A 21,724-nucleotide genomic window follows, 5' to 3' on the forward strand; every position below is an offset into this window, starting at 1 on the left:
CCAGGGCAGAGGCGGCGGGGGGGGCCCTGCCAGCAGGGAGCCTGCCCGGAGGCGGAGGGCGAGCACGCCATTCCCAGGCAGCTGTGCGGGAGCGTAACGCAATTACGGCATCTCTCCCTTCCCGCTGCCGGAGCTGCTTTGCTCCCCAGACCCCCCCACCGCTGCTGCCTGCGCTGCCAGGGGCACGGCGTGCCAGCACGGCCCCTCGCAGGGGCTCACCGGGGTGCCCGTTCGGCCCCTGCCCGCTGCTCCGAGCACAAGCAAACTCGGCGGGCACAGAGCTACGGACATGCCCGTCCAGTGCGGAACGCAACGGGGCAGGGGGAGGAAGGATGGCAGATCTCCGCAGACCTCGCTGGAGGGGCTTGGGCACAAGCAGCAGCATCCCTACCCGAGCTAAAACCTCTCCCCGAATCTGGGGTCAGACCAGTCTCTTCATCCCTGTCCCCCTGGAAAGCACGGAGCACAAGGGGACACTTCCATAGGACTTGGGGACACACACACCCTCCCGTATTGGTATGAAGGTATACACACTCTCCTGTCTCCAGCCCACGCAACTGGCCAAAAGCTTTTACAGGACGTTGATTTCCAGCGGCAAAACCCCAGAGCCGCCCCCGGGCCGGTAATTAAAACCCAGCCACCCTCCTGCCTCAGGAGCCTCCAGATTTTGCTGTTTGTTTTATGAAAATGATGAGTCAGTTTTTAAACAGCAAAAGCCTGTGTTTATCTGTGTTTTTCTCTCAAAATGAACCAAAAATCTGTTGCCATCGGCTCCTCTTCTCACGCCATATGTTGACTGTGCTACGGCCGCCAGATTCAAAAGGAACCGTTAGCATCTTGTCTTGGGTGTTTAACGAGGCACTTTCGGGGGCTTTCGCTCTCCAGCCACTCGCAACCTTCAGTGGTTGAAAGGAAGGAGGGAAAAGAATGGCTGCAAAATGATGAATTTGGGCACCAGTTAACATCGGGGTGGTTAAAAGGCAACATTTTTGCTGGACAAGTTTGCTTTAAAGTGGGAGTTTAGTCATGAAGAAACCCCTGTGTTTTTAGGCCAGTTACAATCTATGCGTTATCATTTTGCAAGCATTCCCTTCTTCCAGGAACTCTTCACCAATCTGTTCCTGGAGAGGCTCCAGTACTTTCCTAGGTCGTTTCTCTGACACAAAGGATGCCAGTTGCCACCGGGCCCATTTCAAGCCTCGCTATGGCATTTTCTGGGGAGGCATTTCTGGCTGGGAGCGCCATGAAACATCATTCAGCCTGTCCGTGCCTTTTTCCAACCACAAAATGGTGCCACCGATACGCCCAGACCTCAGTCGTGTCTTCGACAGCAAAATACTGGGTTCTCTGCCAACGCCAGCCCTCGCTGCAGCCCCGCTACCACCCCTATTAAGAGGTTATTTTACAGGAAAATACGAATTTTCTCTGCAGCACCATAACCCAATCACTGCAAAAGAGGTGGAACTTGATCCACAGCAGAAAAGAAGCAGGATCTGGGATCCCAGCTCGCCACTCTCCTGCACCAACCTCTGGACATTCACCCCACCCTTTAGGGTGACTTCTTGGGAAAAAAGGAACGACCGCAGCCCAACGCCAGACAAACGGACATCCCGTTTCTTGCTACGAAAAGCAACGTGACAAATCTGACGTTAAACTCTTCCTAAGCTACAGCTTCCCGGCCAGGCGGGGAGGGTGATGGGGGACAACCTACGCCCGGGTTTTCTCAGGTCTAACAACGAGCCTGAACCCGGGCTGGGGACAATCTCCGGCAGTCCCCGGTGTGAGGGGGGGGCTGCAGCGAGGGCAGGGCTGGGCCCGGCGCCCCTCGGCCCTGCGCTGCCCGCCCCAGCAGGCCCACCGGCGGGGAGAGGGCATCTCTCCAGCTTCCTGCAGCTCCCCGCCCCACGCCCCAGCCTGCCTGCGCGGCCCCCCGGCACACCCCTGACGCCCCAGCCCAGCTCAGGCCCAGTACGGCCCAGTGCTCCCCAGACGCCTCCCAGTTCACCCACCACCCACGTGCCGCCCGTAGCCACCTCCACGCCGAAGCGCATGCGCAGAGCCCGCCCGGGCCCTGCCCGCCGCGCAGGCGCGGGCTGTACCACCCCGCGGCGAGGGAGTGGGGGTGGTGCGAGGAGGGAAACGCTCCTCTTCTCCCACGTCCCGAGTGGGCCCCGGCCCCCGTCTGTTCACCCCACCGGTGACACCACCGCGGCTCTTCTCTCGCCGCTCTTCGGTGCCGTTCCGAGGCCGCGGGGACGGAGCGGAGCGGGCGCGGGGTGGTACGTGCCGCTCCCCGTGACGCCGGCTGTGGGCGGGGCCAGGCTCGCCGCCTCTTCCTCTCCGCCCGGCCGCCGCCATGAGGTGAGGAGCAGAGCTCCGCCGTTCCCTCTGGGCCTGCCCCGGCAATGACGGGGAGCGGGGGTGATCGACGGGGTGGCCTCAATAACGGGGGCTTCCCGGCCACGCTACGGAGAGGCTCCGGACCCTGTGAGGCGGCTGCGGCCTCCTTCAGGCCTCGGGGGAAAATGGCGGTTGGGCCGCGCGCTGGGCAGGGGGCGAAATGGCGGCGGGGGCCCGGGCCGAGGGGAGCCCGAGGGAAGGGACCGCTGAGCGGGGTTTGGCCTCGCTGTTTTCGGGCCCTGTGGCCTTTGGCCGCTTCCCCTTCCCCGTCGTGCTGTTGCAGCAGCGCGGCCTGCGGCCTGCAGACCCGCTGCGGGCTGTCCCGGGCCTTCAGGCGCTGCGAAAGCACCGTCCGGCCGCGGGAAGGAGCGTGGTGCTGAGCTGTGTCCGTGGTTCTCCGCAGTATGCTCCGGCTCCAGAAGAGGCTGGCCTCCAGCGTTCTGCGCTGTGGCAAAAAGAAAGTCTGGCTGGATCCCAACGAAACCAATGAGATCGCCAACGCTAACTCGCGTAAGTAACCGTCTCTCATGGACACAGCCATGCTGTGCGTGGCTTGTGTTGCCTTCTGGAAAAGGGATGCGTCAGGCATATGGGAAGAGGCTTTTTGACTAGCTCATTAGGAATGAGGTTGGCTTAGGTAAAAGTCTGACACTTGGGCAACTGCTTTGCACTTCAAAGTGGAAATGAGTCCATCAGGAGGATTTACGGAGTTCCTCGGTGCAGCAGCAAGAATATGGTGCCTGGTGAGTTCTTGGTAGTGGGGTTAGTACGTGGTGTCCTCTGAGATAACTAGTGAGGGAGAAATGGGAGGGGGATGGAGCAACTACAGCAGCATGAGGGGGCTTTGGGGGAAAGTCTGGCTTGTCCTTTGCGTTGGATCCTTTTTGTACAAGCCGGATGGGAGTCTGTACTTGCCTAATGTGTCCTCTCATTGCACGTAAGATGTTGAACGTGAAGTTTCTTGCTATAGGTCAGCAGATCAGGAAATTGATTAAGGATGGTCTGATCATCCGCAAACCCGTGACCGTTCACCTCTCGTGCCCGATGCAGGAAGAACACCTTGGCCCGCCGGAAGGGCAGGCACATGGGCATCGGTAAGTGCTGGCTCCCAGAAATGTCTGTTTTCCATGCTGCGTGGTCCACCAACAAGCTTATATTAAGCAACTATCTCCAAGAGTCTTGTAGCAGGGCCTAAAAAAGACACGGCCTATATGTCAGTAGTTTTCTTCTTGAAGTAAAGAGAAGGATTAAGCACTTTAGCAAAAGCATGTTGTTCAACTTTTCAGAAATTTGGCCTCATTCTCATCCTGTTTTCCCTTTCTAGGTAAGAGAAAGGGTACAGCTAATGCTCGTATGCCCGAGAAGGTGACGTGGATGAGGAGGATGCGAATTCTGAGGCGCCTGCTCCGCAGATACAGGGAGTCCAAGAAGATTGACCGCCATATGTAAGCCTGCCGTGCCATGCCCAGCTTTGGGTCGCGTGTCCACGTGCTTAGATACCCCTTTCTTGCTGTATGCAGCTTCTGCAGCCAGCTCCTTGGTGTGCAGATTGGTGAAAAGAAATCCCCTCCAGGAAGCATGGCACCAGAGAGCTGCTCCAGAGTAATCCCAGTAGTTTTCCAGGCAAGCCCTCTGCCTGCTTGGAGGAGGGAAGAGCCAATGCAGCAGCTTCAGAGTGACCGTGCTCCCTCACAGCACGCTCGTGTGCGTTGCTGCTCGGTGCCAGGAGGGGTGCAGGGCGTCTGGAAGTTGCACGGTGGTTTGATCTCCTGGGCAGCCTCGTTTACAGTCCGTTCTGTTCTGCTCCATTAGGTATCACAGCCTGTACTTGAAGGTCAAGGGTAACGTGTTCAAGAACAAGCGGATCCTGATGGAGCACATCCACAAGCTCAAGGCAGATAAAGCTCGCAAGAAGCTCTTGGCGTAAGTGCTGCCTCACTATTAAGCTTCGGTCTGGCAGGTTGTGGATTTTTTTTTTTTTTTTAAATAACTCTGCAGGCAGGTAATTCCAGGTGGTTTCTGTCACTGGTGGCTCTGTCGAGAGCCCTGGTGAAGAATCAAACCAAAACTGGGTAGGGCTGGCTTGAAGCAGAGAAATAGGTAATCCTGGCAGAGCTTTGTGCGTTCTGCTGCAGGCGGAACAGATGTTAGTTGCTCATAGAGCTGTAAACTGGTAGACTTACTGATCCAGCTGCTTAGGTCAGTAAGTGATTGACAAGGGGAGGTGAGGAGGCATAAGAGCCAATGGATTTCAAAATCCTGCTGTGGACTTGGTAAAAAAAAAAAAAAGCCGGTATCTTAACCTTGGTCTCTAGTAAAGATGTGTGACCCCAGCCAGCCCGAACGAGGCAGTCCCCAGAGCCAGGATCACAGCTCCTCCTTGACCAGAACAAATTGCCTGGCGGTGTGGGGCCGGGAGGGCGGCAGAGCCCAGCGTCCTCGCTCAGGACTGAGCAGGACCAGGTTAGCACCGCTGGGAACTAGTTAAGAGCTGCGGATGGCACGTGAGCACTTCAGCAGCTGGTTTGGTAGACCAGGATCCTGTGGAGCAAGAGGAGACCAGGGTCAGTGGTAAAGGCTTTCTTGAGGCTGTTTTGAGGTGATCCCTGCGTATTCACTAACTCTTTAACTTCTTGCAGTGACCAGGCCGAAGCTCGCAGGTCCAAGACCAAGGAGGCTCGTAAGCGCCGTGAGGAACGCCTGCAAGCCAAGAAGGAGGAGATCATTAAGACCCTCTCCAAGGAGGAGGAGACCAAGAAGTAAACGCTGGCTGTCTTGTGTACATAGTGTTTTCCATCCACAACTGTTCAGTAAAACACCACATGCGGGACTCCTCCTACCTGGTCTTGTGCTCGCTCTCTCTCCTGGCTTCCTGGAACTGGGAGGGAAGGGCTGGGAAAGAACTGCCGCTCCCCACCTTGGTGCTGGCTCTGTCCTGCGTGTTAGGAACCAAACGAGTTGGTCGGGCAGTTCCTGGGGTACGGGTGAGCCGTAGCCCATGGGGCTGACAGCAGAGGGAGAACATGGGTCGGAGTGAGTCGGTCCTGCTGACACCAGCCCTGGTCCCGGGCCAGGCAGTCCCAGGGCCTGCTGTGGGGGGGCAGCGGTGCTTCTGCAACCGCAGCCGCCTTCCCCCTCCTGAGCAGGGCTGTGACACCTCTGCCTGCAGCACAGTGCTGCCCTGCTGAGCTCTGGTGGGAGAAAAAAAGGGGATCTGGGGGGCTGCCCCTGCCACCCACCGCACCCCAGAGCCCTTCCCCGAGGCTCCCTGGCCCAGGCAGGGACAGGCGGCAGCTCCTCAGGGCAGTGCTGGGGCTTGGGCACGTCCCTGCTCAGCAGCATCTTCAGCCGGAGCTTCTGGATCCTCCGCTGGTCCTTGGGGTGGGCTGGAGACCCCCCCCACCCACGCTGTTGGCCCGTGGCCAGAGCTGTCAGGGGAAGCTTTTGCGGGGGCTCTGTACCCACAGCCACCCTATCGGCCCCTCAGGCAGCCCTTGCAGCTCAGCTGGGAGCAGTGCCAGGACAGCACTGAGCAGGATGGGACTTGCACAGGGCAAGGACGCAGAGGGCTGCAAGGGGAAGGGGCAGGGGTCTGCGTGCCCCCAGGCACCGGCGCGAGGGGGCCAGAGCTCACACCAGAGAACCCCCCCGAAGCCAGGTCTGGCCCTTCCAGACACCCCACACTCACCCAAGCGGTTCCTTACCGAACTCGATGCCTGCGGGGGCTGCCATCCCCACTCTGGGGACCCTCCTTACTGCAGGGGCAGACAGAGACCCCCACAACCTCTGCACCACCCTTGGGGCCAGCTGGGGCTTTATAAACTGGGGGGGGGGGGTGTCCCCACCCACAGGAAACACAGCTGAGACCCTCCTACCTCATCACACAGGTGATGGGACCAGCTGGGCACAGGGCTGGAGGGGCTGGGTCCCCCCCGATGCCCGGCATGCACCCCACGCCATGCCCATGTACCATGTCCCCATGTGTCAGCCCCCCCCCCCCATGTCAGGACACCCCGACGTGCCCCCGGCGCCCGCTCCGTCCTTGGCCCTGCCGCCGGCTCCACCGACGGTGACTCACCGCGGCCGGGCGCAGCGTGACTCATGCGGCCAGAAAAGAACCCCGGTGTCCACGGCGGGTGGCACGTGGTACCCCAAAAGGATGACACCGAGACAAGGGGATGGGCACCCCGGCAGCGCTTGGGGTGGGGGGGGGACCATCCACACACCCCCCCTCCCCTCTGCCCAGACACATGGCAGCACCAGAGCAAATCCGGCCGTCGCAGAAAATGATCCGGTGGCACCAACACCGCAGCGGCAGCAGTATTTTAATTTAGGATCTCGGGCTGGAGCATCCCGGGAGCGCGTCCGAGTGCTGCCCGGGCACGGGTGGGGGGCAGTTATTGCTTGGGCGAGCCGAGCGTGCAGCAGCCGGGCAGGACAAGTGCGCATGGAGCTGCACACGCGTGTGTTAGTGCACAGATACAGGCGTGTACGGCTCTGGAGTGTGCGTGTGGAGCGGCACTGATGCGTGCACATGGGGATTTGCACACCCGTGCTGCCGTGCACACACACCACCCCCCCGCGCACACGTGGGGGTTTAGGAACAGCCGTGTGGGTGCCCCGTCCGTGGGCAGTGCCACCCTGGGGGGGCCACCCCCGTGTCCCCTGCCCCGTGCCAGCAGGGCACATGCCTTGGGCTGGACCCCTGAGGGATGGGGACACTGGGGACAGGCCCCCGGGCACGGCTCGGGGATGGGGGGGGTGGGGGTGTCAAGTACCGCCCGGACGGGGCTTCCTGAGGTGTGGTGATCCAGGGGAGGCCGTGGTGCCGGGATGGGGAACGGGGACACCGGGGTGGGGGCTGGATGCTGCCCCTCAGATCTCGGTCAGCGCCTCGGCAGGGACCAGCCCCCGCTTCCTCCCGCTGGTCACCCGGACGAGGCCCTGGGTCCTGCCCACGCCGACACAGATCTGGACAGACAGACGGACGGACGGGCAGCTGGGCACAGCCCCGGCATCACCCCGCTGATGACGGACCCAACTCGGTGCACCCCAGAGCGGCAAGCTGCCGGCACCGGTGGGGTCCCCCCGCTCCCTACCTGGTTCTCCCTGAGGCTCATGCGCCCCTGCTCCTTGTCGCCCTGCACGGCCCGGCAGCTCCTCCAGACGCTCTCGCCGGGACGGACACGCTGCACGAAGTTGGCCGGGAAGAAGCCCAGCCGGTCGCCCACCTTCCCCTGTGGCACGACCGAGCGGTGGCTGAGACCCCCCCAGCGCTCGCTACACCAGTGAATGCCCTGGCAGTTGCCAGGGCTGCCCATGGGAACCAGCCCCCGGGCTCCCAGCTGCCCTGGCATGTTTTGTCCCCCCCCCCCAGACACCACCCCCCCCCGTAGCCCCCACGGCCCCCCCTGACCTTCCACCAGTCCTCGTTGGAGTCGTCCACCAGCGTGACCCTGTCCCCGGGCCTGGGGGGAGGGAGGCGTGGGGCAGCGTGGGGATGTCACCCCCCTCCGCTGCCCCGCTGGGTCTGGCACCCCCCCCCCCGACCCCCCCATCCTGCCGACCCCTTCCCCACTCACTGCAGCGCCAGGTCCTGGTGCTCCTGGGGCACGAACTTGTAGAGAGCCACGTAGGAGAACATGGGTGCCCCGTCCCGCCGCGCCGGCCCCCGGGCAGCCTGCGGACACAGCCAGCCCTGCCCCACGGCCCCGGCCCGGACCCCCAGCCCGGACCCCCGGCCCGGACCCCCGGCCCCGTGCCAGCATCCCATCCCTCTGCCCCACAGCCCCCTTCCAACACCCCATCCTTCTGCCCCACAGCCCCATCCCTCTGCCCCACAGCCCCGGTGCATCACCCGAGACCCCCGGTCCCCCCCTTCGCCCCCATCCTGACCCCCCCCCCCAGACCCCCACCTGCTGCCTGGGGCTCTTCTCCTCCACACTGTCCCTCTCTGCTGGGGTGACAGCTGCTGAGACAGACAGATGGGGGGGGCAGAGTCAGCCCTGAACCCCCACCCTGGCCCCCACCCCAATGTCACCCCCTTACCACCACTGCTTGGGCTCCCGCCGCTGCTCGGGGCGTCCCCGCTCTCCTCCCCAGCTGCTGCCTTGTCACCCTAGGCCAGACGGAGGGCTCGGGGGGGGGGTGTCCTACACCCCCACATTGCCCCCCACCCCTCCCCAGTTCTGGGGGGTACCTGGATAGCGGGGGGCAGCTCCGTGGGGCCGGTTCCATGTGCCAGGGAGGTGCCGAACCGCAGCGCCTCGTACACCGGGTCCACCTTCGCGCCGGGGTCTGCGGGGGGGGGACAGGGGGGGTGTCAGGGTGTCCCCCAACCCCAGCCTACACCCCAGGGAGAAGGCACACCTGATAGTGGGTGCAGGCTGGCTCTGCGGTGCAGCCGGGGTAAGGGGGCTCACCTGGGGGGGGCTCACCCTGCCCGGAGCCCCCCTGCTCCGGCAGCAGCAGGGGTGAGCTGAAATTGCGGTGGAAAGAGGTGGCCTGGGGGAAAAAAACAGGGGTTTTGGGGGAAAAAAGGGGCACGCTGAGAGTACCCCTGGGGGCCAGGGACCCCCGTGTGCACGGGGATGGGGGGGGGGGCTGCTTGCACACGCACCCACATCTCTGTGCTCACACGTGCCCGTGGGCGCCCAGACCAGCTCACACGCGTGTGCGCGGCCACGCGCCCCGCTGCCTGCAGCCCCCCCCCCCCGCGGATGGGGCTGTGTCGGGGGGGGTCGGGGGGGGGTCTGGCAGGGCTGTGTGTGTGTTTGTGTGTGTGTGTGTCCCGTCCCCCCCCCCCCAGCACGTACCGTCTTACCGGGGCACTGCTGGTGCGAGATCCCCTCGGAGCACCAGAGGTGCACGCCGGCCTTGCACGCTTTGCACCGCAGGCCCTGCCGCGAGTTGCCTGCAGGCAGAGATTTTTTTTTTTTAGGGGGGGGGGCACGACCAGAGGCAGGGGCTGCCCCCCCCACCCGGTACATCATCACACACACCCCCCCCCCCCCGCCCCCGGCACCCACCTGCGATGAGCTGCCGGCACAGCTCGCAGGGGCAATGCTTCTTAAAGACGTACTGCTGGAAGCCGTGTGTCCGGGGGGGGGACGGGGGGGTCCCGGGGCCCTGCACCCCCCCTCCCGGCCGCGGGAAGAGGCTCTCCACGCTCTTGCTCCGCAGCAGCGTCCGGAGGGACAGGGACCGCTTCAGCCGCTGCATCTGCCGGAGGGACGCCCCCCCCCCCGGGGTGGCAGGGCCCCCCCCAGGGGTGACAATAATCCCGGGGGGATCCCTCAAAGGATGGCAGGGATCCCCCCCCCCCCCGGCGACAGCAGGGCCCCCCCCCCCCCTTCCCGCTCCCGCTGCACCAGCCCAGCCTGGCCGGCGACGGGGCTAACCGGGGGGGGGATCTGCTGACCCCCCCCCGGGCTGGGCCAGCGACACCCCAAAGCGGCTGAGAGCACCCGGGACCCCCCACTCCCCCCCCCATGCACAGACCCCCCCCTCGGTTGCTCACCCCCCCCCCCGGCCGTACCTTGCTGCCGTGCCCGGTCCCGGGGCCGGCGGGTGGTGGTAGGGGGGGCTCGGGGGGGCCCGCCGGTTCGTTCTCCCCGGGCAGCTCCGTCATGCGCCCGCCACGCCCCTTCCCACCCCCCCCGCCCACCCCTCGCTGTCGCGACAGCGCCGCGACCCGGTCGCGACAGCACCGCGCTCAAGCTGTCGCCGGCCCCACCCCGCCGGGGCGGGAGGGGGGGAGATGGAGAGATATGCTAATCTTTGGGTGGCCATTGGCTGCCGGCCCCCATGGGGCGGGGCTTGCCCCCCATCACCAGGCGTCGTATATGGGGGGACATTGGGGGGAGCCCCCCCATGGACAGCCTGGGGGGGGGCAGCACCCAGGGAACCCCCCCATTGACACTTAGGGGGCAGCACCCATTCCCCCCCCCCGATATCCCGGGGGGTGTCAGCGCTCATGAACCCCCCCCATTGCCCCCTCCGGGGGGGACAGCACCCATAGACCCCCCCCAATTGCACCATGGGGGGGGGCAACACCCATGGACACCCCCCCCTTTGACACCCCACTCCCCCTCCCCGACACCCAAGGGGAGGGGAGCAGCACCCATATCCCCCCCCCTCCCCAATTAACACCCCCCCCATCGACACCTGGAGGGGGTGTTAGTGCCACCCCCCCTTTTTCTCCCCAAAATGAGCCAAATCTGGGCGAAATTAGAGAAATTAAAATGCAGCGGGGGCCATGCGGGCTGGCACAGGGCGGCCTTGGCTTCTCGCCCTGGACAGGGTGGACTGGAATGGCTGGCGGGGGGGGGGACAAGGGGGGGGCAGATGTCCTTGGCTGGGCTGGGACAAGGGGACAGGGCTTGGCTGGGGGGGGACACAGCCCCCCCGATGTCCCCCCCCACTTTGTATTGACAACAAACACAGGAGGAGGACACCCCCCCCTCGCTATTTACTGTCAACTCCCTCCCCAAACTGGACCCAACTGGGCCAAACTGGGCTCTTACCACCCTTCCCTGTGCCTATAAAAGTGGGGGGGGACACCAACCTGTCCCTCCCCGCTGGCACCCTCTGTGTGTGTGTCCGTGTGTCCGTCTGTGTGTCTGTCCCCCCCCCGGACCCCCCCCCACCATGCTCTTCTGGCATGGTCAACCTGACCATTACTGGTCCAGTCCTGGGGAGATGTACCCCATCTCCGGCCCTGGGCTGCTCAGGTACCCCCCCCCCCCCCCAAAAAAAAATAAATCCTACAGCATCCCTTGCTTTTGGGGAAACTGAGGCACAGCTGAGTACCCACCCGCCTTGGGGGGGGGTGTTTCCTGCAGGGACCCCCCCGTGCTGCCCTACTTGAAGCAGGAGGAACCCAACGGCATCTCCACCTCGCAGCCCCCCTGCCCGGCTTTCCAGTACGTGCTCTGTGCCCCCACTTCTCCCGCCGTCCGGCACCACGAGGAGACCCTCACCTACCTCAACCAGGGTGAGCTGGGGGGGGCTCTGGGGGCACCCTGGGGGGGGGTGGGACCCCCTCTCTGGGGACTCAAGCACCCACTTTTGAGGGGTGTGTTCCCCCCCCCGCAGGGCAGTCGTATGAGATCCGCATGATGGGGAACCCCCGGGCGGACCCCGGCGGGGAGGGACGGAGGATGCTCAAGGTGAGCCGGTGGTGGGGACCCCCAAAAACCTGGGGTGATGCTTTGGGGCACACCCTGGGGCAAAGCTCTGACCTTAATCCTCAGCTCAGCCCCAGCTCAGCCTCAGCTCAGCCCCAGTTCAGCCCCAGCTCAGCCCCAGTCCAGCCCCAGTCCAGCCCCAGTCCAGCCCCAGTCCAGCCTCAGCTCAGCCCCAGCTCAGCCTCAGCTCAGCCCCAGTCCAGCCCCAGCTCAGCCTCAGCTCAGCCCCAGTTCAGCCCCAGCTCAGCCCCAGTCCAGCCCCAGTCCAGTCCCGGTCCAGCCTCAGCTCAGCCTCAGCTCAGCCCCAGTTCAGCCCCGGTCCAGCCTCAGCTCAGCCCCAGTCCAGCCCCAGCTCAGCCCCAGTTCAGCCCCAGCTCAGCCCCAGTCCAGCCCCAGTCCAGTCCCGGTCCAGCCTCAGCTCAGCCTCAGCCCAGCCCCAGTTCAGCCCCAGCTCAGCCCCAGTCCAGCCTCAGTTCAGCCCCAGCTCAGCCCCAGTCCAGCCTCAGCTCAGCCCCAGTTCAGCCCCAGCTCAGCCCCAGCTCAGCCCCAGTTCAGCCCCAGCTCAGCCCCAGTCCAGCCCCAGTCCAGTCCCAGCTCAGCCCCAGTCCAGCTCCAGTCCAGTCCCAGTCCAGCCCCAGTCCAGCCTCAGCTCAGCCCCAGCTCAGCCTCAGCTCAGCCCCAGTCCAGCCCCAGCTCAGCCTCAGCTCAGCCCCAGTTCAGCCCCAGCTCAGCCCCAGTCCAGCCCCAGCTCAGCCCCAGCTCAGCCCCAGCTCAGCCCCAGTCCAGCCCCAGTCCAGTCCCGGTCCAGCCTCAGCTCAGCCTCAGCTCAGCCCCAGTTCAGCCCCGGTCCAGCCTCAGCTCAGCCTCAGCTCAGCCCCAGTTCAGCCCCAGCTCAGCCCCAGTCCAGCCCCAGCTCAGCCCCAGTCCAGCCCCAGTCCAGCCCCAGCTCAGCCCCAGCTCAGCCCCAGCTCAGCCCCAGTCCAGCCCCAGTCCAGCCCCAGCTCAGCCCCAGCTCAGCCCCAGTCCAGCCCCAGTCCAGCCCCAGCTCAGCCCCAGTCCAGCCCCGGTCCAGCCCCATCTCTCCACGGGGCGAGAGGCCGCGGCCGTGGGCTCAGCCCGCAGTCGTGGCTGGTGGCGTGGGCCTGATCCTGCGGCGCAGAGCGTGGTGCGGGTGGTCTTCCACGACCGGCGGCTGCAGTACTCGGAGCAGCAGCAGCTGGAGGGCTGGCGGTGGAGCCGCCCGGGCGATCGCATCCTTGACATCGGTGAGTGCCAGCGGCAGACGGGGGGGGTTTGGGGGGCGGCTGGGGGGGGGCTGTGCTCACCCCCCCTCCCGCAGACATCCCGCTCTCCGTCGGCATCCTCGAACCCCAAATCCATCCCACGCTGCTCAACACGGTGGAGTTCCTCTGGGACCCCTCGAGACGGACGTCCGTCTTCGTGCAGGTGGGAGCCAGGCCTGGCCGGGGGGGGGCTGGGGTGGGGGGTCGGGGGGGGCCACGGCGGCCCCCCCCGACCCCGCCGTCCCCGGCCAGGTTCACTGCATCAGCACTGAGTTCACGCTGCGGAAGAACGGGGGGGAGAAAGGCGTCCCCTTCCGCATCCAGATCGACACCTTCGGGGCGGGGGGCAAGGGGGACCCCCCCGAGCACCTCCACTCCGCCAGCTGCCTCATCAAGGTGTTCAAGGTATCAAGGGGGGGGGCACCAGTGACCCGCAGGTGACCAGTGCTCTGGGGGGGCTGGATGCACCAGGGTCCGGGTGCACGGGGGGGGGGGGGTGCACAGGAGTGTGGGTGTATGGGGGTCGGAGCACCCCAGGAGTCTGGGTGCCTCAAGGGATCTGGGTGCACGGGGGGGGGTCAGGGGTCCCCACTGGCCGCCGTGGCGGTGGTCCCGGGGCTGCACTCACGGCCCCCGGCACAGCCCAAGGGGGCCGACAGAAAGCAGAAGACGGACCGGGAGAAGGTGGAGAAGCAGCCGGCACTGGAGCGGGAGAAATTCCAGCCAGCCTACGAGAGCACCGTGCTGGCCGAGGTGGGACTCGGCCCTGGCACCCCTCCCCGTGGGTCGGGGTGCCCCCCCGGGACCCTGTACCCCCTGACCCCCCTCCCTCCATCCTCAGTGTGCCCCATGGCCGGACACGCTGGGTGCACCCCACAGCCCCCCAGGGACCCCGGGGCTGCCGTCTCCTCACTCCTTCAAGCTGCTGAGCCCCGAGAGGTAAGCGGGGGGCCCCCCCTGGACCCCCCCCCACCGCCAGGTTCCCCTGCTCAGCCCCGGCCCCGCTCCCCGCAGGGTGTGCGCGTCGCCCGCCTGCGCTGCCGAGAGCCCCGCAGAGAGTCCTGGTGAGGTGAGGGTGCCATCTGGCCCCCCCACGGCCCCCCAGGAGAGCCTGGCTGGGCTGAGAACGTGCCCGCTCGGTTCATGCCCCGGCTGAGGCTCCAATCCCGCTGCCGGCAGGCGCTGAGCCCCTGCGCATCCCCCCTGGAGACGCAGCAGTGGCTGCACAAGTGCCGCTTCTCTGCCTACGCCCGGATCTTTGCCAACTTTGCAGGTGAGGCCGCGGGCAGTGGCGGGCTGGGGTGGGGGGGCAGAGCCAGAGCCCCCCCGGCTGTGACCCCCCTGAGCTCCCCTGTCTGCAGGCGCCGACCTGCTGAAGCTCTCCCGCAGGGACCTGATCCAGATCTGCGGAGCCCCCGACGGCATCCGCCTCTGCAACGCGCTGACGGGCAGGTGGGCTCGCACGTCCCGCTGGGCTCCTCGGTGCCTCTTTCCGGGGACCCCCGAGAGCCTTTGGGGTGCCTGGCCGGATCCCGCGTCCCCCACCAGACCCCTCTTTGCCTCCGCAGGTGCCCGCGGCCCCGGTTGACCCTCTACGTGTCGCGGGAGCCCGCCGGTGGGGCTGAGGGTGCGGAGGACGGATGCTCAGGTACGTGGGTCGGTGCGGGGCAGTACTGGGGTGGAGGGTCCGTGGTCACTGCCCCGTCCCCGTCCTGTCCCCAGGGCTGTACCAGGAGGTGCAGCTGGAAGAGCTGACGACAGCCGAGCTGACCGGGAAGCTGGCCGAGCTGCTGGGGCTGCCCGCGGGCCAGATCCTGCGGGTGTCCCGGCAGGGACCCTCCGGCATCCACATCCTCGTCAGCGATGCGGTAAGGACCGGGGCGGGGGACGCCTGGGCAGTGCCAGACCCCGCAGCCATCCTGGTCCCTCGGGGTCTCCAACTTGCTCCCAGCAAGACTCAGCCCCCACGGGTGCCCCTCGCTGCAGCGGGATGGGGGTCTGGGCTCCGGGACGGGACATTCACCCCCAGCCCGGCCCCCCTCATCTCGTGTCGTGGCCCCGCAGATGATCAGGAACCTCCTGGACGAGACCTGCTTCGTGGTGGCCGTTGGCAAAGGTAACGCGGTGGCCAGGGGCTGCGGGCAGGGGACAACGGCCCCGGCTGAGCCGCGTCTCTGGGCAGCGCACGGCCCGGAGGGGTACCACCTGGTGCTGCGGTAGGAACCGACCCCTGGGAAGGGACATCTCCCACCGGTGCCGGAGCGAGACGTGGGGATGGAGAGAGGAGCCCGAGGCTGGCACCGTCCCCAAGAGCCCATCCTCCAAACACCGTTCGCCCTCCCTCCGTCCCTGCCAGGCTCGCTCGGCCCCTCATGCAGCGGGGCGAGAAGAAGGGGTCCCATCCCGGCTGCCAGCTCGTCTCCATCCCTTTCTCCCTGCGCTGACGGCAGCTGCATCCCCACACCCGCCGCGTTGCCTTCGCCTCGTCCCCATTTTGTATTAAAGGATGGAGGGAGCCAGCCCAGAGCGTGGCCTCGTCCCTGCGACGCTTGCTGGGGTTTGGGCAAGGGGTCCCCGGGGTCCTGCAGGGATGGAGCCCACCATGGCGCAGAGCCCAGGGCAGCCCCAGCTGGCAAAACCCAGTAAAGCCTCATTTCTGCGTTTTGGCTCAGGGAATGGTTTATTTTTAACACCGAGTCCTTCCCCCAAGCACAGTCCAGCGTGGCCGCTGCTGGCACGGAGGGCAGAGCCGGGCAGTGAAGCGAGACAGGGGACGCCTTTGGGAGGAAAAGACTCGCAGGGCAAAGGACGGGTTTGGGATAAACAAGGGTTTGGGATAAACAAGCCGGCAGGAGGTTTCCCCAGAGAGGAAGGACAGAGACCGAGAGGAGCCGGAGGATGCGGCGAGAAGCAGGGAGGGTGCTGGGACATCCCCTGGACCGGCTCCGAGATCAGAGTGCTGGCAAACACAGAGAAGGGACAGCGGCGAGCACGGGGGCAAGGGCAGACACGGGACCGTGGACCACAACCCTCCCCAAAACACTCACCGCCGGAGCTCGGTCCCACGAGCCCCTTCCCAGCTGTCCCCTCCACCACCAGACCCTTGCCACCCCACAGAGATCACATACAGCATTATCACACAGACAAGGGACAACTTGGCTACATATATATATATATATATATATTTACTTTTAGTTAATGGCATTATTATATCCACACAGTGTCAAGGAAAGCACAGATTACAATATCATTAAAATAATATTTTACAGATCTCTCTATAATATATATATATATAATCAAGGGAGCGTATGACAAGGTTCCAGCTCATGTGTCCAGTACATCAGACTGAACAGACATTGCGAGCCCACCCGTGTTTAAAAATGCGTTAAAAATACGGACGAGGCCAGCCCTGTCCCCCAGCACGGGGGTCTGCGGGCACAGCAGCCCCTGTGCAGACCCGCGGGTCCTGCACCGGCTGGGCCAAGCGGGGAGATGGGAACGGAGCTGGAGGACGAGAACAGCGAACACTGGGCGTTTGCATAGAGGAGGGGGAATAATCCCGTTTTCGCAGACACTGAGTTAACAGCTGGGACCTGTGGGGAAAACCACAGCGAGCTCAGATGCACCTTCAGGGATGGAGGAAGGTTCGTGGCCGCAGCACGAAGAACCCCGGGGAAAGGCAGGGTGCTGGGGGGTGCGGGATTGCGGGCAGAGGTGGCATTTCCACGGCCCCCCCGGCAGCCTGGGTGCCCTCCCGAGGCAGGGCAGGGGCTGGTGCAGCCTGGCCGGCCCCGTGGTCTCACCGACTGGTGAGAGCAGGAGATGGATTTCTTCATCTCTTAAAAAACAAAACAAAACAACAAAAAAAAACCAAACCACCAAAACCAACACAAAAACCCCCAAACCTCCACACAAGTAAAGCTGCCAGCACGGAGAGCACGTACCGCCGGCTGCAGCAAAAGGCGGCGAAGCCCAGCACCGCCGGCTCTACCGAGCCGCCCGTCTCGCCACGACAGCCGGAGCAGGACAGTGCCAGGGAACCGTGGGGACCAGGCGAGGTGTCACCGGTGACGGGATCCCGTGCTGAGATGTCCCCTCCGTACGAGAGCCCTGGTGACAGCAGCCACCCGGGCTGCGAGCGCTCGGCCAGCCGCCCGGGGAGGGTCCCTGGGGGTTCAGCCAAGGGGGGGGGCGAGGGGCCGGGAAGGCACAACAGGCTGCCTGAGCAGGGGCTGAAGCCGTTGAATGAAAAGAGGAAAGCGGCTTCTCCCCCACGCGCTGGATTTTTTTTTGGCCCCACGCAACTCCCTAAGCTGCAGCAGAGAGACCTCGGCGCCTGCGAGCGGAGCTGGGTGCCTCTGCCAGGCTTCGGCACGGAGAGAACAAAAACCTTGGCCAGCTTGCTTGGATGCCAGAAAACAAAGCAAAAGACCCCCCCGCTCCCCCCCAACAAGCCCCCAAACCATGCAATCCTTCATCAGAAGAGGCCAAAATGTTTTAAACCTCATTTTCAGGGCACACCCCCACACAGGACACTGTAGCGAAGAACCTTGTCATACTGATCTCCCATCCACCCCCCACCCCAACAACAACAAAAAAAAAAAAAAAAAAGGAAAAAAACCAAACCCAAAAACCATGACACCATGGGCCAGCCATGAACAACACATTCAGAGTAAAATTAAAAAAAAAAAAAAAAAATTACAATGATGCTTAGAAAATAGGAATTTGTTAAAGTTTTTGTTTTAAATAACCACTGTGACAGCACATTACGCTTGCCACATCCTCATCCTCTTCGGGAGCAGTCACGGAACTCAGATAAAAAGTGCTGCTGTGTGTCTCGAAAGACCAGAAAAGCCTAATTTTTGGTTGCCTCAGATCTCCTCACACCACCTCCCCGGAGGATCTTGCCAGCACTAGTCCAGAAGGTCTCGGGCTACTTCCCTAGAGAGGTCCCCTCTGCTCGCGAAGTCCAAGAGCAGGTCGAGGCCAGGGCAGCTCCAACCGGGCTGCGCGACGTGGCCGGGGCAAGGTGCCGAAAGGCAGATCCAGGTTACGGCAAAACATCGCTTTTTGAGGTGGCAACGCACCGTCCGGCCTCCGCTCTACGACTGCGGGACACAGCTTCTACAGAGGCATCTTGGGGTTCTGGGGTGCACGCCGGTTTGCAAGGGAGGACAAGGAAAGGGCCGATGTAGAGCGAACAGCTCAGGGTCTCAAACGGAGGACCTGGTTCGCCTGGGTCCAGCTAGTCTAGCGCAGAGGCTGGAAAAGATGCATTTGGCACAAGTTGGGAGCTTTCAAATTGATTTGATTTTCAGTCAGGGCTCGCTCCTCACTGAACCTTTCAGTAGAGCCACCGTTTTACATCACTTACCCCTCAAAACGACAGTACAAAGACATTCCTCTAAAAGATGGGCCCTGAATCTCAGTGCTCGATGCCCTCCGCAGCCACCAGCTCAAACCCAGGGCCAGTGCTCGACCCAGCACCTAGCACTCCTCCAGCCCAGCAGAAACAAGGGTGCAAGCATGCAGAGCAGAAACAGCATTCCCAAACGCAGCCCATGGCTGGTATGCCGCCACGTGCAAGAGGTTTTGTTTTTTTGCTCTACAAAGGTATTCCTCTAGTAAGACACAGCTTGGAAAATGGTGTTTATTGGTATTTATAAATACAAACATAAGGAAGAGTCCATTTGAAGACGGATAATTGACTTAAAAGGACACTGTCAAGTAGTTTGAGCTACCTTAATGCTGTCACCCTGTTTGGAAAAAAAAAAAAAAAAAAAAGCTTTGGGTTCTGTATTCTTGAGCTTTCCCTTGAAAACTCATGCTCTGTTACAATGAAATCAGTCAGCCAACTACACCCTGGCTTGCAAATCCATTTTAGCTCTCCCCTGCCACAGTATAAACTAAACAAAGTGTTCTTCCCAGAGTTGTGCAAATACTGTGATTGCTGGGTGCTGCCCCAGGCGCACCCGCCCGCTCAGAGTCAGTCTGTTACCATGGGAAGCACCATTATCTTCTGCCACCCTGAAAATCGGAGAAAGGAGTTCTGCAAATGAAGTATAGGAACATGCTCGTTGAGGAGAGAGTCCACAGCGCTAAAGAGGATTTGAATAAATATAACGGATTAAAAGCGATCTACAGGAAAGGAATTGACAGTATCCTTTTAAACACAGCATACTGGATTTCCTCCCAGCAGACTGTGCATCTGCAAGACTTTGTTAAGCATATACAGATAGGTGGGGGAAATTTAAGTTCTAGATGAAGGGGATACAGCTTCGGTGGTACTAAGCGACCCTTCTGACTGCCTGAATAGCTCAGACAGCGGTAGGAGGGTGGGAAGCAACACACTGCCCTCAAAGCAAACCCCCAGTGAAAAACCAAGCCCCCAGGACCCTAAAACAGCCACTCCTCGTGCTGCACCCTGCTCTTCCCCCACCGCAAGATTCTTCAGCATAGAGGTGAAGCGCCACTTCCTTGGCTGCTGGCAGCTAGGATGATTAAACAGACCTGCTCCTCTCTGCCTCAGTCAGCTGGGAACCATCCATAAACATGTGTGCTCCCTTCCATCCCAGGGTGCAGACAGCAGGAAGAGCGCAATTACTTACACGTCAGCTCGTCTTCCACAAACCTGTTAGAGTTTGACCAAGTTCTGCCCCATTAAACCCTTGGCGTCTGCCCATCTGTTCACGTTTCATACTGGGCATCTGGAACTGCCAGCATCAAGGAACTGGGAGTTCACAGAGCTGGCCCGGGCTGTCTACGCTCCTCTGAAGCACCTGGGCTAATCTTGCCTGGAATGCCTCAAAACCAGCTGCTATGAACACATACTCTGACAGCTGGGAAGGACGGGCACATAGCAAAGCCCCATTTCATTCAGATGGTTCCTTCTCCAGGGCAAGACACTTACCTGCAGAAGATGCAAATGTCAGCAAAATCACCCAGCACTCGCACCTCAGTGTACAAAAACGTGACAATAATCGAGGGCATATTTTCAGGCCTGCTGCTCCTCCCACTTCCATTAGCGAGTGATTATTTCTTGATCAGGGCAACAAGCAAAAAGATTCTACTTTGCTTTTCCTTGGGGGCAGGATGAAGGGTCAGAGGGACAGGACAGGAGGAGTAGGGAACTTACAGTCACTGGAACAGAGACTATAACTTTTTCCCCTCTATCAAGAGTTATATTCTTGTCGCTGGGATAAAACCTGAAATGCAAAACAAATTCGGACACCCAACCACTGATAAAAACAGGCCAAGAAGCCTACAAGAGCCTAGCCTGTAGCGCAGCTCACTTGCCATTTAAAAACCTTCCTAACAGGTCATTACAGGCTCAGGCTTCTAATGGTAAAAAGTACTTTTTTAAATTTCAATTACTGATTTGTAACTTTTGTTTGGTAAATCTCAAAAAATTACTGAATTAGAAATCTGTAAAAAAAAGCAGGATGTAGGGAGGGTAAAAAAAACCTGAGCCTGACATTACAGATTTCAAGCTATATCACAACAATCTAGGAAGCCTCTGAGCTGGATGCTACAGAACACAGAAGAAACAGGTGAACCTTCAATGTGAGCATGCTCAGGGTGGTCAGCAGGGAACGGGAAGTAGAGAAGCACGAGTAAATCATGTCTCACAACAGCTGCTGTTTCATTCCCTCACTGAAAAATGGACACAAAACTTGTTGGGATTTTCAGGTTGGTTTTTTTTTTTTTTTTTCTTCTGGACAACGGATGCAGGGTTAAAGCATGTTCCTTTCCTCTCCCCCTCTCCCCATTTCAACACGTTTCAGTTACTATTCCAACCTCAACAGCAGCAACAGTCATTCTGGGTTCGCAAAAACCTCCCCTCCTTACCGCAATGATTTCATCTGAGCATGCCCAGTAGGAATGGTTCAGAATTATACCAATCCACCTACAGAAAAAGCCAACACAGCTCCAGCTCCCGTACTGCCGAGTTCATCAGTTTGCTGGAACAGGTGGGGTGTGTATATGTATGTGTATGGGTGGCTACAGGGGCCTGGCGCCACAGCCCTGCTCACTGGCCCTTGCAAATGACACTGGTATCGCTTTCCTTGAAGATACTGGTGTCCACCGTAATTCTACAAGTGTAATTAAATACTCAGTTTGCAAGGATGACCACTTCCAGTGTCATAGGATGATGCAACATCTGCAGAAGCGTTGTCTGCTGCCTCCAACCGAAGGAGGTGGAGTCACAGGCGCGAAGTAGGCATGGACTTTAATATTGGGTAAATGGGTCTGCAAAGACAAACACAACGTGTCAAGTGACAAGTGTAGTGGCAGTGCAAGAGTCAAAGAGAAGTTGAAATAGGCCTGGCTTGCTTGTCTTCAGACTACAAACTAACACAGACATAAAAACTAGAGTCAAACTCTTTCAGTTCACCAGTGTGATTTTCCCACAGACTGTGGATTAGCAAGTTCTTTCTGTGACCAGAAATGAGAGTTACAGGGAATAAGGAAAAATGATGCTCTTTCCTCCCCATTAATCCTGTGGTAGCTGTGGGCAACAAAGCAACATCTAACTGTACAGATCTGTGTTCTCTTTGCAAATAAAATGTTATCATTACTCCTCTTTCACAGATGGAGAAATAAACTCAGGAGGGAATCATTGGGACACAGAGTGCCTTAGATGACCGGCAGCTAGTGACAGAGTGGCCCTGGCTCTGTCCCACTCACAAGGCCACGCAGCCTCCCCTACAGCAGACTGACTCTATTACAGGATTAGCCTGAGTTATTTACATGGGAACTGTCAGTATAAAGTGCACTACAATCTACACTGAGCGTATAAAGTAGTGGAGAAGAGGTGCCATTCTACACATTTGCTGTGGCACAAACTCTTGG

At 61.3% G+C, this 21,724-nt stretch overlaps 4 protein-coding genes across 12 annotated transcripts in view; 2 read left to right on the forward strand and 2 right to left on the reverse strand.

Moving 5' to 3' along the window:
- Nucleotides 1-2,202: 2,202 nt before the first annotated feature.
- On the forward strand, nt 2,203-5,239 carry RPL19 (ribosomal protein L19). Its single transcript, XM_052785376.1, is given in 7 exon segments — nt 2,203-2,361; nt 2,804-2,910; nt 3,371-3,432; nt 3,434-3,494; nt 3,725-3,845; nt 4,213-4,323; nt 5,040-5,239. Coding segments are annotated over 7 exon segments (591 nt in total). The 5' UTR covers nt 2,203-2,356; the 3' UTR covers nt 5,164-5,239.
- Nucleotides 5,240-7,146: 1,907 nt separating this feature from the next.
- STAC2 (SH3 and cysteine rich domain 2) lies at nt 7,147-10,101 on the reverse strand. 3 transcript variants are annotated; one of them, XM_052785373.1, is made up of 11 exons: nt 9,938-10,084; nt 9,429-9,621; nt 9,216-9,313; nt 8,823-8,904; nt 8,600-8,697; nt 8,449-8,518; nt 8,316-8,371; nt 7,983-8,080; nt 7,817-7,868; nt 7,500-7,637; nt 7,147-7,371 (listed from the first exon to the last, which is right to left on the reverse strand). In XM_052785373.1, the coding sequence occupies exons 1-11, from the start codon at nt 10,028-10,030 to the stop codon at nt 7,276-7,278; spliced, it is 1,074 nt and encodes a 357-aa protein (XP_052641333.1). In that variant the 5' UTR covers nt 10,031-10,084; the 3' UTR covers nt 7,147-7,275. The 3 variants fall into 3 exon arrangements, with proteins under 3 accessions (XP_052641333.1, XP_052641334.1, XP_052641335.1); XM_052785374.1 differs by having other exon boundaries at nt 8,316-8,368; nt 9,938-10,081; XM_052785375.1 differs by lacking the exon at nt 7,817-7,868 and having other exon boundaries at nt 7,236-7,371; nt 9,938-10,101.
- Nucleotides 10,102-10,977: 876 nt separating this feature from the next.
- On the forward strand, nt 10,978-15,918 carry LOC128140920 (transcription factor CP2-like protein 1). Its single transcript, XM_052785377.1, is given in 16 exon segments — nt 10,978-11,132; nt 11,244-11,395; nt 11,497-11,570; nt 12,748-12,853; nt 12,928-13,034; nt 13,124-13,276; nt 13,514-13,624; nt 13,713-13,810; nt 13,886-13,940; nt 14,051-14,144; nt 14,233-14,323; nt 14,440-14,519; nt 14,594-14,739; nt 14,936-14,992; nt 15,092-15,138; nt 15,140-15,918. Coding segments are annotated over 16 exon segments (1,689 nt in total). The 5' UTR covers nt 10,978-11,049; the 3' UTR covers nt 15,375-15,918.
- Nucleotides 15,919-18,507: 2,589 nt separating this feature from the next.
- Nucleotides 18,508-21,724, reverse strand: part of FBXL20 (F-box and leucine rich repeat protein 20) — a 43,378-nt gene continuing 40,161 nt past the window's right edge. For all 7 annotated transcript variants that reach the window (XM_052785383.1, XM_052785381.1, XM_052785378.1 and 4 more), the window contains one exon: nt 18,508-21,121. In XM_052785383.1, coding sequence (XP_052641343.1) covers nt 21,014-21,121 — 108 coding nt within the window. In that variant the 3' untranslated portion in view covers nt 18,508-21,013. The remainder of the gene's footprint in view (nt 21,122-21,724) is intronic.

This window comes from Harpia harpyja, chromosome 4 (assembly GCF_026419915.1).
Source record: "Harpia harpyja isolate bHarHar1 chromosome 4, bHarHar1 primary haplotype, whole genome shotgun sequence".
NCBI classification, from domain to species: Eukaryota; Metazoa; Chordata; class Aves; order Accipitriformes; family Accipitridae; genus Harpia; species Harpia harpyja.

What these genes read in the sequence shown, in the direction of transcription:
- STAC2 (XM_052785373.1), bottom strand. Translation starts at nt 10,030, where the DNA reads ATGACGGAGCTGCCCGGGGAGAACGAACCGGCGGGCCCCCCCGAGCCC. An exon ending in AGCAGTGCCCCGGTAAGACG is followed by an intron (nt 8,905 to 9,215) that starts GTACGTGCTGGG and finishes TTTTTCCCCCAG; the next exon opens with GCCACCTCTTTCCACCGCAA. An exon ending in CGGGAGCCCAAGCAGTGGTG is followed by an intron (nt 8,372 to 8,448) that starts GTAAGGGGGTGA and finishes TGTCTGTCTCAG; the next exon opens with CAGCTGTCACCCCAGCAGAG.